The following is a 15,169-nucleotide window of genomic DNA, read 5'->3' on the forward strand; positions in this document are numbered from 1 at the left end:
AACAATAACATGTAAAATAAATGCACAAACCTCATTTCCTTTGCTTCCAGCACTTGATTTCATTTCTTTGGGTTGCTGTAAAAAGCAAAACAATATTTACGTGCCAAAGAAACTATAGACAGAAGTACATATAAAGAACGTCATTTGTAATCATGATGTTCTTAGTATAATAAGGTTTTGTTTAGAATATACAAATAGGCTGTAATGAAGGCTCTGACACTATGCCTTGAAAAGTCTATTCTGTGAATAGTCTTTTGGTATTTTTAAAGAGATTTTTAAGAAACTAAGCGTTAATTAGGGTGCTTGTGAAGCACTGAAGACTGTCAATCTCTATTTCCTTTTGCAAAACTATGCTGATGCACTGCATCTGTGGTTAAACCAAAAAAGATACCATAGGTGAGGGAGTCTAATCAGAAAGCATGACTCACTGGGATATTAGAGAAGTTATAGAAGCAGTACTATAGTCTCTCAAAAGACAGTTATCGCAGGCATTAATTTTGACCAGATCTAAAGCATTCAATTATATATTTCCCCTAGACAATGATTGTGTGGTTGGGTTTTGTTTTTTTGTTTCATTTAGGTTTGCTTTTGCTTATTGTTTTGTTTTGTTTTTTTAACAAAACTCAGTTTCTGAGAAGCTGTGTAATTCAACATGATTAGCCATTTCCTTTTCTGGCATTAATTAGAATTTGCTTTGTAATTTCTGTGAAAATATATAGTCTTATTTTATGGAATGGATAAAGTATGAAGTGGGATAAAGAGGTTCTAGGAGTAAACTTTCTGTATAAAGGAAAAAAAAATTAGTGTAGACTTGACAGTAATACAGTTCTCCCTGCACAGTTACTAAAGAATTTTTTATTTCTTTACCAGAGGTACACGACAGGAAAAAAGAAAGCAGTCAAACTTACCAAATGTCGAAATTCCACTGACAGGCTTCCGTTTGCAGATTCGTCCATGTTCATTGCTTTCACGTGTGTTCCACACAGAACAAATCTACGATTACTATGGAGGACATTACACTTACATACTCAAATAATATCGTATTGGATAATTTAAGAAATATGATATTTTATTTTCTTACCTTACAGTTGAAACATTCCTAAAATAGAAGAGGGGCAGGGGGGAGGAGACAGATTGTGAATCAGTAAATGTGTAAGCCATAACTTGTACTAAGACACATATCTTGAGACCGTAGATTTTGCCTTGTCAAAGTTACAAATACAACTGTAATTTTTAAACTAAAGAATTTAAATGGTACTGTCCAGTTAGACTTTTGCATCTGGCCAGATGCAAGCAGGATATTCCATCTAGCCTTTTTCCTGCCACTGGAATGACATGTGGGTATTCAAAGCTGCAGTACTAATTGTCTGCATGCCTGTGTTCTGGGACTGTGTAGGTAACTGATGGTGTACTGGGAGAACGTGTGCACAGCAGCAAATAGGACAGTGTGCAGCTTTTGAGAGAAACGGTCCTGGCTTCTCTCCTGCTCCTCCCTCACCGGGAGTTTTCCTTCCTTCTTTTGGGCCAACATCTATGTCCATGAGGTCAAGGCATTTTTCAGGGGCCTGCAGAAGCACAGCAGCCAGAAGGGAGGTAGCCGGTACCTGTGGCTGGGGATGGTGGGTGGTGAGGACTTGGATCACTTTTGCTGATTCGGAAATCATACCTTGACAGCAAGTCTTCTGCCCCATGTTTTATCATGCTAGGGTGCCCTGACCTATCTATAACCAAGCTTGCTCTACAGGACTGGGCATTACTCAAAATAATACAGCTTGCTGAGAGAAGGTGCACCAACCCAAATAGAAATACTCCAGGCAGCATTAACACTGTTTTCACAAACAGTATAGGCAGGCTCTGAGATGCTTTTTGCTCAGGAAATTATAATCAACCAAAGAAGCTGGGGATCCTGTTCATTTGGGACCACTGTAAGTAATAATGGGAACATAAAGGAGAACTAAAGACCTTAGGAGGAGTTTATGTAGCAGTCTTAAGTTCGGGCAAGGGGTAAAACTCTGTAAGCTGCCATAGTTACTAATTACAGCACTAGCTTTTCAAGCACAAGCTTCATGTACTGCTTGGAGGAGCTGCATTGAAGGTACTGGGCCTATTAACGCAAGCAGAGATAAGTGGTATTTCAAAACAAACTATCCCATAAATGCAGTACAGTTTGATTTAAAGTTTTTGTGTGATGCTACTGTTTCAGACTGATGAATTTTATCTCAGTCTTGAAACAAATCTTAAATGGACTTCCTGACTCTAATTTGAAAATATCAATTAGACATAGCAGCTTTTTTTTTTCTAAAAAAAGACAAATCTCCCACATTACAAAAAGAAAAGCATTACCCTGATGTTTTAACTGTTTTTTTTTTTCCTTTCTAGAGCAACTTCTAAAGCAGATAGGGTAGCAACTGAAAAACACTTGTTGCCTCTAGGAAGAGAGAGAATATCTTCACTTTAAAGTTTCTTACTTGTCAATTGTTGCTTTCACTCTGATCTGGTAGTTCAGCTCTGGCAATTTAATTAGCAACCTTCAAAACAGAAAATGTAAAAGTGAGCTTTAACAATAAATTTCTCACTAGAAAATATTAGAGTAGCTCCACACTAAAGTATCTGAAATTATTATAATCTGAGAACAGATTAGGCATCTAGGGTTATATCACGATTACAGGGTAGTATACCCAGAAAGAGGAGCTGGGCTGTTCCAGTGGCAGGTGTTCTACCCTCCTGGCAAGTATGTGGAAAAGTTAGTATGTGTTTGAGGGAATGGCTAGAAAGACAACAAAGAAGTAATAATTTAAGAAACGGATTTGTATAATCTGACTGCACCATAGACGTATGGGTGCTTTCTTTCATGTACCCTTTCCACCCCCCACCCAGCCCTCCATGTATTCTTATTGCTGCAGGGTGGAAATGAGATGAGAGTTGCTTTCCAGTCTTTGTTCCTTTCACAAAGTCAGGCAAGGAGCTAGTGGGAGAGAAATAACTTGTCATTGATTCACCAGAGCCCCCCAAATGCAGAATTTTCTTTTTCCTACATGCAAAAGTAGCTCCGAGTATTCTGATGTGGAGCTTTATTTACTCAGTTTGCAAAGTCATTAAAACAAGAATTCAATGCATAGAGAACCCTGAAGGTGCTGACTTTTGGCCAGCACCTTTTCTGCCTTTCTTCCTCGCACCGGTTTACTCTTTATTGCCACTTACTATGTGAGTGACAGATTCTGTGGCTTTTATATACCCATTCTAGAAAATCTCCCTGGAGTCAAAAGGATCTCTAACACAAGCTGTTCTGCTTTGCTTTCTAGATTCTCCTAGGATAAGATGCAGTATGCAAATGAAGAGTTTATATCAGATTTCCTTTCCTTACCTTAATTTAACAGTGAACTGTATTAATGTTTTAAGAACCATTGGCCTCTGGGGATGTGTTGGCATGCAGGGCTGCCTTTCAACCACGAATGAACTGTGTGAAAAGAAGTGAAAGAAACAGACTCTTAGGAATATGCATAAACAAACAGCTGTATTAGGGGGAAAAAAGTGCTGGTGTCTCTTAGAGACTTATTTCTCTACAGATGCTGAAGTGGAAGGTATGTATTCCAACTCCCAGTTCTCAAAATGATCCAGTGGTCTAACCTACAGTTGAATTGTTCACATAAGAAACAGATATTTGGAATACATTAAAAATCAAAACAAAACAAATTCCATAGTCCTAAAATACCAGGCTGATAGAAGTCTGGAAGACCAAGACTTTTATCGGAACCATAAAACAGAGTATGAAAATACACTGAGCCTGGCACCAATGAAATTAAACAATCTTTTATTTTTTTTTTCATTTCTTATAAAAAAACAATTGACCATGTTTTGCTTTCAGATAGTCACTTGTATATCTCTAGTATAGTCAGTACAAAAGGCAGGAGGAATGATGATAATATTTTATCTATTGATAGAAGGGTGAATGGCGGGGGGGAAAGAATGTAATTGTGGGGAAGAGGGAAGACAAGGAACATATTAGCACCTGCCACTTTACTTAAAAAAAAAAAAACCAACCCAAACCAAAACCCACAACCAAAAAAAAAAATACCCACCACAATTTTTCTCAGCAGTTTGTACATAACTGCTACTGAAATAAGTGGATTTTGTGTGTTCACTTAGAGTCAGAACTTAACCACAAACCCTTAACTGCTACACATGAGAAGCTGCCTGGCATCTTCAGCCTCTCAGAGTTTTGATGACAGCTGTACATACTTGTTATATCGGAAACTCAGTCTTTAAGATCCTCAGAGACACAAACTTATTCTTTTTTTCTTCTTAACAATATGGTCTCATTGTTGCCAATAAATTTGTGTCAGTTCAGTAAAGTTATGTACACTGACAATGGCTTACTTCCGGAAAAGATTGTAGAGCAGAAAGTTGACTTTTTCCAGCAGCTGAGGTCTTTGCACTGGGATAGGGTCACCATCGTAAGTCAGTCTGGTCAACAGTTCATCCAGTTTTTCTAGTTGCCTTCTAACTTGAAAGAGACTCTCTGCCAACAGCGTAAAACTACAGCAAGACAAAAGATTAGTTTGCAATCTTTCGTGTAAACCATTTCTTAGAACATAATGGCTACCAAAGTTCTTGAATAGGGAAATCGGAATCAGTACCGAGTGGTGCTTTCTAGCTTTATCCAAAGTCATGTCCTTTCATCTTTTGTTTACAGGAGTACCTAAATACATCAGGCAAATTACCTACTTTATTTCTGAAGATAAATATTTGCGCAACAGACCTCATTAACAGCAATGCAATGCTGTCTGTGATAATTTGGAAGAAATATATACATGGTCCTGATATTTTACATGCAGGGCACTTCTGCCAATTTTAATTCTTTCCTACAGCTCAGTAGTTTTGCAAAGTGTACTCTTTAGAAGGATAATATTTATATAAAATGAGCAAGTTACCAAGACTTGAGGAAGTGTAAAAACAATAAGGAAAATCAAATCCAAACAGACTTGCTAACAGTTTAATAGGGTATGTTTGTATAAAATCCACTTTTTAAGCTATTTTTAACATCCTCATTAGAAAAAAAAAAAATTACTTTAGTGGAAAAAAAAACCCCACACAAGGCAAGAAATACTTTTTTCTTCAAACCTAAAAGTGATCTTGGTTGTTTCCCTTTCTTTTTTTTCCTTCCTACTTTTTACTTCACCTTTTACAGAAGAGAAATTTGATGGGAGAGAAATGACCAGGACATTGACATTCTCTGGCTGCATTATCTTTTTAAATATAATGCTATTTTCTTTTTATTTGCAATTACCTTTAGAGTTGCCACCACAGAACTACTGACATTCAATTCCTGCATAGTTTGAAGTCTGGAGGAGTGAAGTACCTAGTGAGTCAAAGCATAAAGTGTCTACCCAGCTCCTGCCTAGACAAAACTCCCACTGTCCTCAGTGACAAACTCAGTCAGCACAGTTCTTACTCAAGCAAAAATCCCGAGCGGGTGTGTATCATGTATCTGGAACAACTGTCAAACCCAAAAATGAGCAACGGCCACGGCTCAGTCTCAGCAGTTCACTGTAATGTTATTCATTCTGAACAGCAAATGTTGTTCACCAAAACAAATTGTGTATTTTTAGTTATTTACTTCCTTAGCTGATAATGAATTTGCTGCTGTTGCAAGGTAGCAAGGCAACTGATCTAAAGGAATGATCATTTCATGTGCAGCAGACTTCCTGTGGTTTTCAGTGGAAACACAAGCTCAAGGCAAGTTTACCAGTTCTGGAGCTGATCAAGCCCACCATGGAGAGGACCCCCAATACAGGCAATCTGCTGCCGTCTCTTCCAGTCTAGGAGCTCTTCAGTCAGCATGTTGCTCATAAGCATATCTATTTCATGAATCACACGCCCTATTTTACTGAGTACTTCCTGTAAAATAGGAAAGGTGTCACAAACTGACCACAGGGAAAAACTACAAAATTCAGCAATTATCATAAAGTGCTGATGAAACTTTTTTTCAATTATTTTGACAGTAACTCACCGCTTCAGTCTCTTTAACTCAGAGGTGACTGGATTCATCACCCATTTTACTTGAAATTAATCCTGAATCTCTACAAAGGGTGGGGGGCAGGGATGGGAGGGAAGATTGTTGCATTCTTTGTGGGCATAACACGTCCAAGAAGTCGACACTTGCAAGCACTGCCAAGGTCAAAAAGTTCTTCTTTTGTTTTGCATATCCATGCATTGGTTTTTTTGCTTGCTTGCTTTTAACTGTAAAAATACATGGACTCAAACAAATTGCCTAAATGAACTGTTTTCTGTGCCAGCAAAGAAGTGGTCAGGGGAATATCTGTCATATTTGCAAGTCTTGGTTGCTGAACAGAGCAAGGTACCATTAGTGGGTTGTTGGTGGGGGTTTTTTTGTTTGTTTTATTTGCTTTGTAATCATTAGATTACATTTACTTTGTATACTTTTTATTTACTTTAAAAGCTACAGACTGCCAGCTAAATTACCCATCTAGCACAGTACACAAGAGGTCAGTGAAGTGATGCCCTCACCTCACTTGTAAGGTGTGCAGACCCATATCCTTGATTGAGACGTTACTTTAACTGCCAGTTTGTTAACTGCTCCTCAAAATCAGCCAAACTCACCCAAGCTTTTTGTGGATTTTTAACTCCTCTGTTATATGCCTGTTGTTCTGAGAGGAGAATTTAAAAAGGCACTCATATGCATTTGAATATCAGGTGTAAGAATAAGGGGAGAAAGCAGACGAACCACAAATGACAGAACATGTCACTAACCTTTCTCTTGTAGTCTAAAGTATTGAGCATTGCCTGCAACGCCAACATTTCCTGTTTAATGAGGGCGCTGTTTTTGTCACTCTGCTCTGCAGGGGATGAAAAAGATCAGTATAAATGCGGGTGCATGTGCATGTTTATAAGGGGAGAAGGGGGAAAAAACCACGACCAGACTGCAGCATGAACTAGTGAAAAAATAAACTGAAGACATCAGTAGATTATGTAATAGTGTATTTCATTTGAATGGACTAACTTTAGTACAAGTTTAAGGTAAGGTTTTATGACTCCACTCTTTAGATGTGTATGTGGAACAGGAAAAGGTAGAAAACATATGGATGATACCTAGAAATCTATAAATTTCTTATTCACGTGCATACTTGTGTATTATGTACATCTGGCTTGGATCAGTGATTGATCTGTACACTACTGAAATATGTTTGTGGTGTCAGCAGTTAGACTAAAGCTCTTTGGACTCGATGGGAATCACACGTCTGGCTGAGAGAATGGAGGTTAGGCATTTGAAACAGAGATAAAGTGTTCATTGCCGTGGGGATTTCAGCAGCCAGGAGTACTAATCACTGGATATTTCCCTCTCTCTGTAACTTTTTCCTTCTTTGGATCATGCATTAGTTCCAGGCTTTCCCAAGCTTGCCCCATGCTCTTTCATATGCAGCTCTTCCCCCACCTTTTGCTCTTCTTGTATCTCTCATGCTACCTTCAAAAAAGAAATTGGTGCCAACTGTGTCTCTGCTGAGCTCTAGATTGACATCTTCCTATTATGTTAGAGTAGATGTTTCAATAGAGGCAGACAAGTAACTGATTGTCAGCTCAGCCACAGCAATTACTCACACACTTTGTAAGGTACCGCAAGCTGGCTGTGCTGGTGTAGAGCATTTGTTGACACAATGAAATTTTAAGCTCTGAAAGTAATTTATGTAAGCATGTTTTATTTTGCAAGTGGGACGGGCTTCAATCATCTGCATGGTCAATAATTATGATTGGCCTGATGACTAACAGCTCATTAAACCACGGCAACTTGATCTCCTCTGACTGCCTGCCCCTATCCAGCTTTAAGCATATAGGATTGACGTGTTTAAGAACTTGGGCATTTCAAGCCCAGTATCTTTGTATGTTCAAACAGAGATAATATGAAGATATCTCAGCAGACACAAGTGGGCCACAGTTTCTCTTCTGAAAGAAATCATGAAAGGACTGTTGCCATGTGCAGATCTCAACCATCACAGGCTGGTCAAACATGCATTCAGAGTGCTTACCAGCTGGTTATCACCACTGTGGTCAAAAAAGAACAGAAAGCCAAGTTAGAGGCTAAAAAATCAGTTTTGCACAACTCTACTCTGGGAAATAAGAGGCTCTGGGAAATAAGAGGAAGGGCCATGGCAAAGGTGGCAAAATTGAAAAATAGTTCTTTACGTTAAGAAAATTACTACTTATGCAGCTTATCTTTGGAAAATAACTATACTTAACAAGAACCTCTTTACCCTCTTAACCCCAAAAGAGTCATTATGTTCCAAGACTGTAACTTTATATAAAAAATCCATTTTATGTTTACATATATTATCTGGATAATGCACAAAAAACCCCTGATACTGGGGTCTAGCTGGGGAATCATCCATTTCCTCACGAGAATCTAAAAATTATTATAAAAACTCTTACCTAAGCTTTGTATTGTTTTATACCTGAAGTCAAATTCCTCTTGCAAGTCTTCCAAGTATTTGACATCTTGGTCTGTCATCTTTCTCAGGGAAAAGAAAGTAAAATTATTTGGAATTTGTTTTGTAATGGACAAATGCATAATGTCGTATTTTTCTTTCCTACCATTTGAAAATCCCTAAGCAGTTCTGGGAACTCCGGTTTACTACATTGTAAACTTTAAAAAACGCAATTGAATTATAAATGCACATTTATAACTACAGATTTATTTTACTTGTTCAGAGAGCCAACTATTATCCTCTCCCCCACAGTCCAACAGTAGTTGATACAGCTTAACCACTTCTTGTTTACTAGTTCAATGACATTAGTGGAAAGTAGGAATGATTACCTTTAGCCTGAGCTAAATTGAAATTATTATGCCAATAATTTAACTCTCTTCCTGGAACTTTAAAGGTGGGCAAATGGATAATTTTGCATTGGCTTCAATGGAAATTGTGCAAAATCCAGAAGGGTGGAGCCAGAGACAGGAGGAAAGCTCAGAGACTTTATTTAGAGAATTACTTAAGAATCTGGGTAAAGAAATGAAACGTTTTTGCTGCTTTGGCTTTTTGCAAACGTTTGTTTTCATGTGTACTGCAAAAAGTTTAGAAGGTGGTTTCTAGTAAACAAACAATGATAATTCAAAAAAAGACCCATCAAAGAAGATGAAACCATAGGAAATCATGTTTTACTTTGAAGGTGTTTCTATGCTGTTTATACGAAGCCTTGACTCTGCCAACAACTCAAACAATCCTTTTTAGTTCCCCAAGATGTGCACATTAAGTGTCTTGAAAATACAAAAACTCATTTTCTAAATTAGGACACACAGAATTAGCCATTTTGGTTTATTCCTTATTTTGGAGACTAAACTTTTGAATTATATGTGTAAGGTATGAAATTACATTCACAAGGGGCTGGCTGATTTCTGTGTTCAACTTAATTATCTACTAAAAAAACCTTGTATCTAGAAATTGTTCTCATTTTCACTGGTCTTTCAGGGATGGCTGGGCTTCCCCTCACAGGCAGAAGGAGCAGCATGGTAGGCTGCTGGGTTGCAGCTCTGTCTTCTTTTGCTCTGCAACTCTTCAACTTTATACATAGATAGAGATCTAGTATGACGTTCTTCTAAGGCTGGCTTTATCCTTTTAAGGATTTCATTTCTCTAACCCTCTTCCCCATGTAGGCAGACAGTGATGAGAGAATGCTACCAGGACCTCTTTCCAGTATACCAGAAATGTTGCTGTTGAATGGCATATGGACAGGTATTTCAAATATAACTTCTACATTGAGACTGCTGCAAAGCTGAAAGTGGGGCTGGGATAGAAAAAAAGGCCATAGGTAATGTGAATCTTTATCCTGCTTTGAACTGAGCAGGCAGGTATTCTCTGACTGAGCTTTCAAGGTCTCTATGGGACATAGCTACAGGTTTGGCTCAGCCCTGCCCTGCCCTGCAATGGTATGGGAAACTCCTGGAGAATTGTTACCATCAACTTCCAGTGTTCTCCTCCACTCATGTCTCCAAAACATGAAATTATGTCACGTAGCCTTCAGCTTTACAAAGATCTTGGTACGTGACTTGGAGGCCATGAAGGCTAGCTACTGCTGACCCCAACTAAGAGGTGAAGTTGCAGAAATACATTTATTGAACCTCACATCTTTTTAGAAGACAGTAGGTATGTTCTTACTGTACTAAGTGGTCTGCCTACGACTTGCACAGGGATGAGTGTGATAGTTTTAAAATAGGTAGCTCTCATACTGACCCCAGAGCCGCTGTAAAAGCCTGAGGATCCAGGTCCTGAGTAGTTAGTCTGGGCTGAGGTCCTCAGAAAAATGGTTAGCACAGCTTGTTAGCAGAAGTATTTGTGCTACTTAGCTTTAAAGATAGTTGAGGTATGCATGTATGAAAATCGTGGCTGCGTAAACAGCAAACAGGGCAAAAAAAATACCTGAGCGCTGTTCTTGATGGCTGACACTTTGTGCTCTACGTTTCTTTGTCGTTCTGAAACCACGGAGTTTTGCAGAGACTTTTCCAGTGGCCCCTAGAACACATTGAACAGATCATGGGTGGATAAGTAATCATAAGTGGTAGTAACTACTGCAAGTTCTAGCATAGAGAGGGAATTCAGAAGCTGGTCTTCAACCAGCTGGAGACTGGTATGAACAGACAAATCTGTTTAGTTCCACAGATTTGAAAAACATGCTGCTTTAACTTTGAAATCCAAAAGGTGAAAGGGCATGGGTATGCTGCAAACATTAAACATCTAGTAAGTTAAAGAAACTGAAACATAATTAGATTTCTGAAAAAGACCCATGTCACAGTACTCATATAAGAATATGTATTACATCCAGAGGTGATTAAAAAGAACACATTTGACTTAAAAATTCTATCTGGGTTTTAACCATGTAACAATTTTCCAAAAATAGGTCTTATATGTAATTTTAAAGTTTCTTTCTTCAAACAACATAGAAACTATCAATGCCTTTGCAACATGTCAGATGGAATGTCTTTTGCATTGCATAATTAATATGAATTAATGCATTGCATAATTTAGAATATACATATCTATTTTGCAAAGAATAATCTCTTTAAAGCCTTTCCCAGATTAAAGTCTTTGAAGATTAGCTGTGACACAGAAGTCACTTGTAGCAACGTTTGCAGCAGTAGAGCCACTAATGAAGTACAGACATGAGTTTAAAAGGCACCATTTGGCAACCCCTAGCGCACACAAATCACTCATTCTAGTGGAATGAGAGGACAGCATTTGGTCCTAAAAGCATGTGAGCAGATTAACATGGAGCTTATTAATGAAACATAATTAATTACCTGTACAGGCATGCTAGCTGCAGCCAATATTCTTCTTTCTTCTCTTAAACAGTTTGAGATGATCACTGCTATATGCATGGGATTACCATGATATTTGCCCTGCAAGCACAAGTAAATACAGCTTTTAAAAATTCAGAATTCAGGGTGTCCCTCTGTAAATCACAAACAGTGTGCTTCAGTGTCTACGAGTTACAGCTTGGTGCGAATGGAAAACACTCTCCTACTGTTCTCAACTTTTGTTAGTGCTGGTTCAGCCTTGCAGTGCAGCATCAGCTAGTGCCACTGTCATAAAATATTCTTAACAATGTTCTACAGAGATTATAAAGATACAACTCCGAGACGTACATCATTTGAAGATCAAATCGCTCCACTGCTAACACAGCTGTTTTGAAAGGGCTCTCCTGTCAGCCTATTCTGTGCATGATTTTATCATGTCTTCCATTTTCAATAGGACGTTGCTGTTAGCATGCGGCACTTCTGCCAACAAAAAATTGTAAGCATATTGATACGGTAATGATGCAAGCAGAAAAGTTTCCTCAGCATAAAGCAGAAGACTTAAATTTTAATGTCTATGAACAATTTTTCTCCTTCAACAAATAATGTGCCTAAGATGAAGGAAGAAGCAACTCTTGTCCCAAGCCAAAGAACCAAAAAATGCCTGTACTTTCACACCACCATTAATAAGGTGCAGAACTGCTGATGCGTGACTGAGGACTGTGCACAATTTGAACTAATATTGGTTTGTGCTGTATTTATCAAATTGGAATGATTGAAGACTCTCAAACAGCTTCTTTCATAGTGATGTATTCGTTCAGTGTTTCTCAATATCCTTCATGCCCTTTATTTAGTATTCATGTATCATTCATTCAGATGCCCTTTATTCAGTTCTCATACAGTTTTCAGCCATTCATTAGAATTAATCCAGTTAATTTCTTTTCCTGTATGGTTTCCAGTTCTGGACTTGATCTATTTTCCCCTCTTTCTGATTAGTTTTTATTCTCATCATATTTTCCTGCCTCTCAGAACTTAGTTTTTTCTTGCTTTCTCTGACTGTGGCACAATGAGTTTTATACAAACTTAAATTGATGCTGTATTTTCCTCTGATATCTCATACCATTTGTTGTATTAGAAACAAGGGTGTGAAGACATCTGATAGAAACGTGAACACACTGCTTCTATATGCCAACTACTACTATGACAGTGGACATAGATTTTTAACACTTTTTACTAGACAGACAAAACTGAATCATTTCCTGTGTGCTTTTGCATGAAATCTAAGTAATCTGAAAGACTTTTTCATGTATGTTTTGACTTCAATTACAAGGTAAAGAAATATTATATTAAAATGGTAATTTTAATCATGAAGACTTGGTTAGAGATGCTTAATATTAAATACCATGCTGTTGTTTACACTGTGGTTCCAGATAGAGACTAAGGTGAAGGACATAGGGCTCTTAAAACTAAATAACTGAGGTACAAAATGTTCTCTTCTAGAGAAGCTTTGACTGCCATGGTATTGTTAGCAAGGAAACTAAGCTTTCTAATGTTTCTAGAGCTTCTGAAGTCTTCTCAGGACAAATAAAGTACATGCCCCACAATGCAACCAGTGCATACCCAAAGTAGTCCCAGTGCTGTGCCTCCTTTGATCTCTTTAAAAGCAGTTCAGGGTGGTGCTGTGATTTTAGGAGTTTCTCTGGAAAAGAGAAGTGGTGAGTAATACTACCCAAGGATACACTATGTCTCAGATGAAACACTAAGCACTCCCTCCCTGCCTGCTCCTTGCTGGGCAGTGAGGGGGGATTTAACATTAAGGATACACTGCCGATTTCCATGTCAGATCACAATGCCAAAGATCTGCTGTTACTCACTTCTCCCTGCCAGCTTCTTGGCTATAAGGGTAGTAACTATGTTCTCGCTGCACACTTCCTTCAGCACAACTGAACTTCAGGTGTGGGAATATATCCAAAGTTCCCTTTATTGAGCATATTGCCAAGCTGTCTCTGCATAGTGTCAAGATGTAACTTTGGGAGGGGAATACAGTAACGTGGGAAATGGCTATGATCTTCCTGCAGAAGAGTGACGTGGAGCTTCATGTGGAAGTAAGGTAAAGGTAGGGTCCAACAGTAAGAGCTGGAGCAAATTAATGGCTGCAAAAAATGGTTGTGCTCTTGGCTGTGTGGTGTCAGCTCTTGTCTTGTGCCAGTCCAGTGCCTGTCTAACTCCATAGTGAGCCAATCCAGATTGCTAACTGGGATGAAAACCACTCATGCTTTTTTGCTGAATGTGTTTTCTGCTCCTCAGTGAACTGAAACTGCTCAGCAAAGGATGAGTTTATTGTTAAGAACTAGCACATGTGAAGTCAGGAGAGGTTGGCTGGGAGAGGGAAGAACAGGCCTGCCTTACTTCAGCTGCAGCCAGTTGTATTGCTAAGCCTGTCTCATCTATCTGCACCTTGATAAGAGGAAAAAAAATCCTGTTTTTAATAAGGCTTGGGATGAAAACTGTGGTGAGAAATCTGACTGGTGTAAATCCACTGATGTGCGTATTAATTACTCAGTTAACATCTGTTAATTTCTGCTTGTTGCTGTTATTTTTTTGCTGGTAAAACAGGGTCCCATCTTCCACATAGATGGCTAGTACATGAGGACCATACCACATATTGGTATCTGCCGGATATCTGAAGCTAGAAAGCTTGAGGAGTGTTTAGTCCTGGCTTACCACTGCCCAACAGAGTTCGAGCAATCTGAGGGTTGATGGTTGCCTTTTGTCTTTGCCCTGTGACAAAAAGGAGTCAAACAGAAGTTATTTAACAGAATCAAGAAAAAATAAAAATCCTCTCTTGGAGCTAGAAAATGCATTTATGTAGAAGAGGCACTTAAAAAAAAAATCTTCTGACAGTGGGATGTTTTAAAATCCCCCACAAAAAATGCCAGGTATTAGGGACTTTCCTAGCATTTCTAGATACTATTCATATGCAAAACTTAAAAAACCTTACTCTTTTTTTCTTTGTTTCCTTAAGAGAAAACCATCTGAATCAAGAGATGAAGTGGAAATGCACTTCCCCCCCTGCCTTCTCTAACTCATAAAGCTATAGTAATAAGCTGCATCTGTATTGATTCCCTTACTTGCCCCTGTCTAGTGGTGCTTTTTCAACTTGCTTCAGTTCGAGCAGACACCAAGCAGGTTGACAGAACTGCCACCTGCCCTCCTGGAGCAGCAGACCCTCAGACAAAACCTGGAATAATGGTGGATGTGCAGTACGAACGCTTGTGATCAAAGGCTAGGAAAAGGCCTTGCCTTTCTGATAGACAGATGCTCTGAACGCTGGACAGCTGGCACGGAGCTGAGCTGTGTGCCACAGCCTGAGCGGGCATCCCCTTCTGTCGGTCTTGAGCTCTCTCTCCTAGGATGGCTATATTTGTATGATATATGCTATATTGGTTGCCTCTTCTGCAGTAATCTAGCAGATGGATTGCAACTCAACAATAATAAATTGATAAATAATAAATTGTAACATTAAATATCTCAGCAATTATAACTTATTAAATAACAATCATTACTAAAAGTCACAATAACCAATGTGTTTGACTCCGTCAAAATAGTAACACTGATTTTTTTCTTCCCATGTTTTATACTTCTCAGAGGTAATTACACTTCAGAACGCGCCACTCAGTATTTCCTTATTATCCATCTGCTGCCAACTCTTGCTATTCTGCACTTCCATTTTGTCTTTGGTTGAGGGTGGAATTTGTTCAAGATGACCCTGGCTTCTGAATGACTAATTGAAAATTCTTTCCTATCATTGAAAGAGTAGTATAAGTTGGAAAATAAAGGAAATTTAGCCAAAAAACCGCTTGAGATGGGGTA

General features: G+C 38.6%; 1 protein-coding gene across 2 annotated transcripts in view; it reads right to left on the reverse strand.

Moving 5' to 3' along the window:
- Positions 1-15,169, reverse strand: part of STAT4 (signal transducer and activator of transcription 4) — a 42,521-nt gene that overhangs the window by 13,685 nt on the left and 13,667 nt on the right. For both annotated transcript variants that reach the window (XM_074872730.1, XM_074872729.1), the window contains exons 4-14: positions 11,303-11,401; positions 10,425-10,517; positions 8,443-8,521; positions 6,772-6,857; positions 5,747-5,898; positions 4,378-4,536; positions 3,365-3,457; positions 2,469-2,528; positions 1,082-1,099; positions 909-1,002; positions 31-75 (exon numbers count right to left, since the gene is read on the reverse strand). In XM_074872730.1, the coding sequence (XP_074728831.1) occupies positions 31-75; positions 909-1,002; positions 1,082-1,099; positions 2,469-2,528; positions 3,365-3,457; positions 4,378-4,536; positions 5,747-5,898; positions 6,772-6,857; positions 8,443-8,521; positions 10,425-10,517; positions 11,303-11,401 (978 nt within the window). The remainder of the gene's footprint in view (positions 1-30; positions 76-908; positions 1,003-1,081; positions 1,100-2,468; positions 2,529-3,364; positions 3,458-4,377; positions 4,537-5,746; positions 5,899-6,771; positions 6,858-8,442; positions 8,522-10,424; positions 10,518-11,302; positions 11,402-15,169) is intronic.

Source organism: Strix uralensis, chromosome 6, assembly GCF_047716275.1.
Source record: "Strix uralensis isolate ZFMK-TIS-50842 chromosome 6, bStrUra1, whole genome shotgun sequence".
NCBI lineage: Eukaryota > Metazoa > Chordata > Aves > Strigiformes > Strigidae > Strix > Strix uralensis.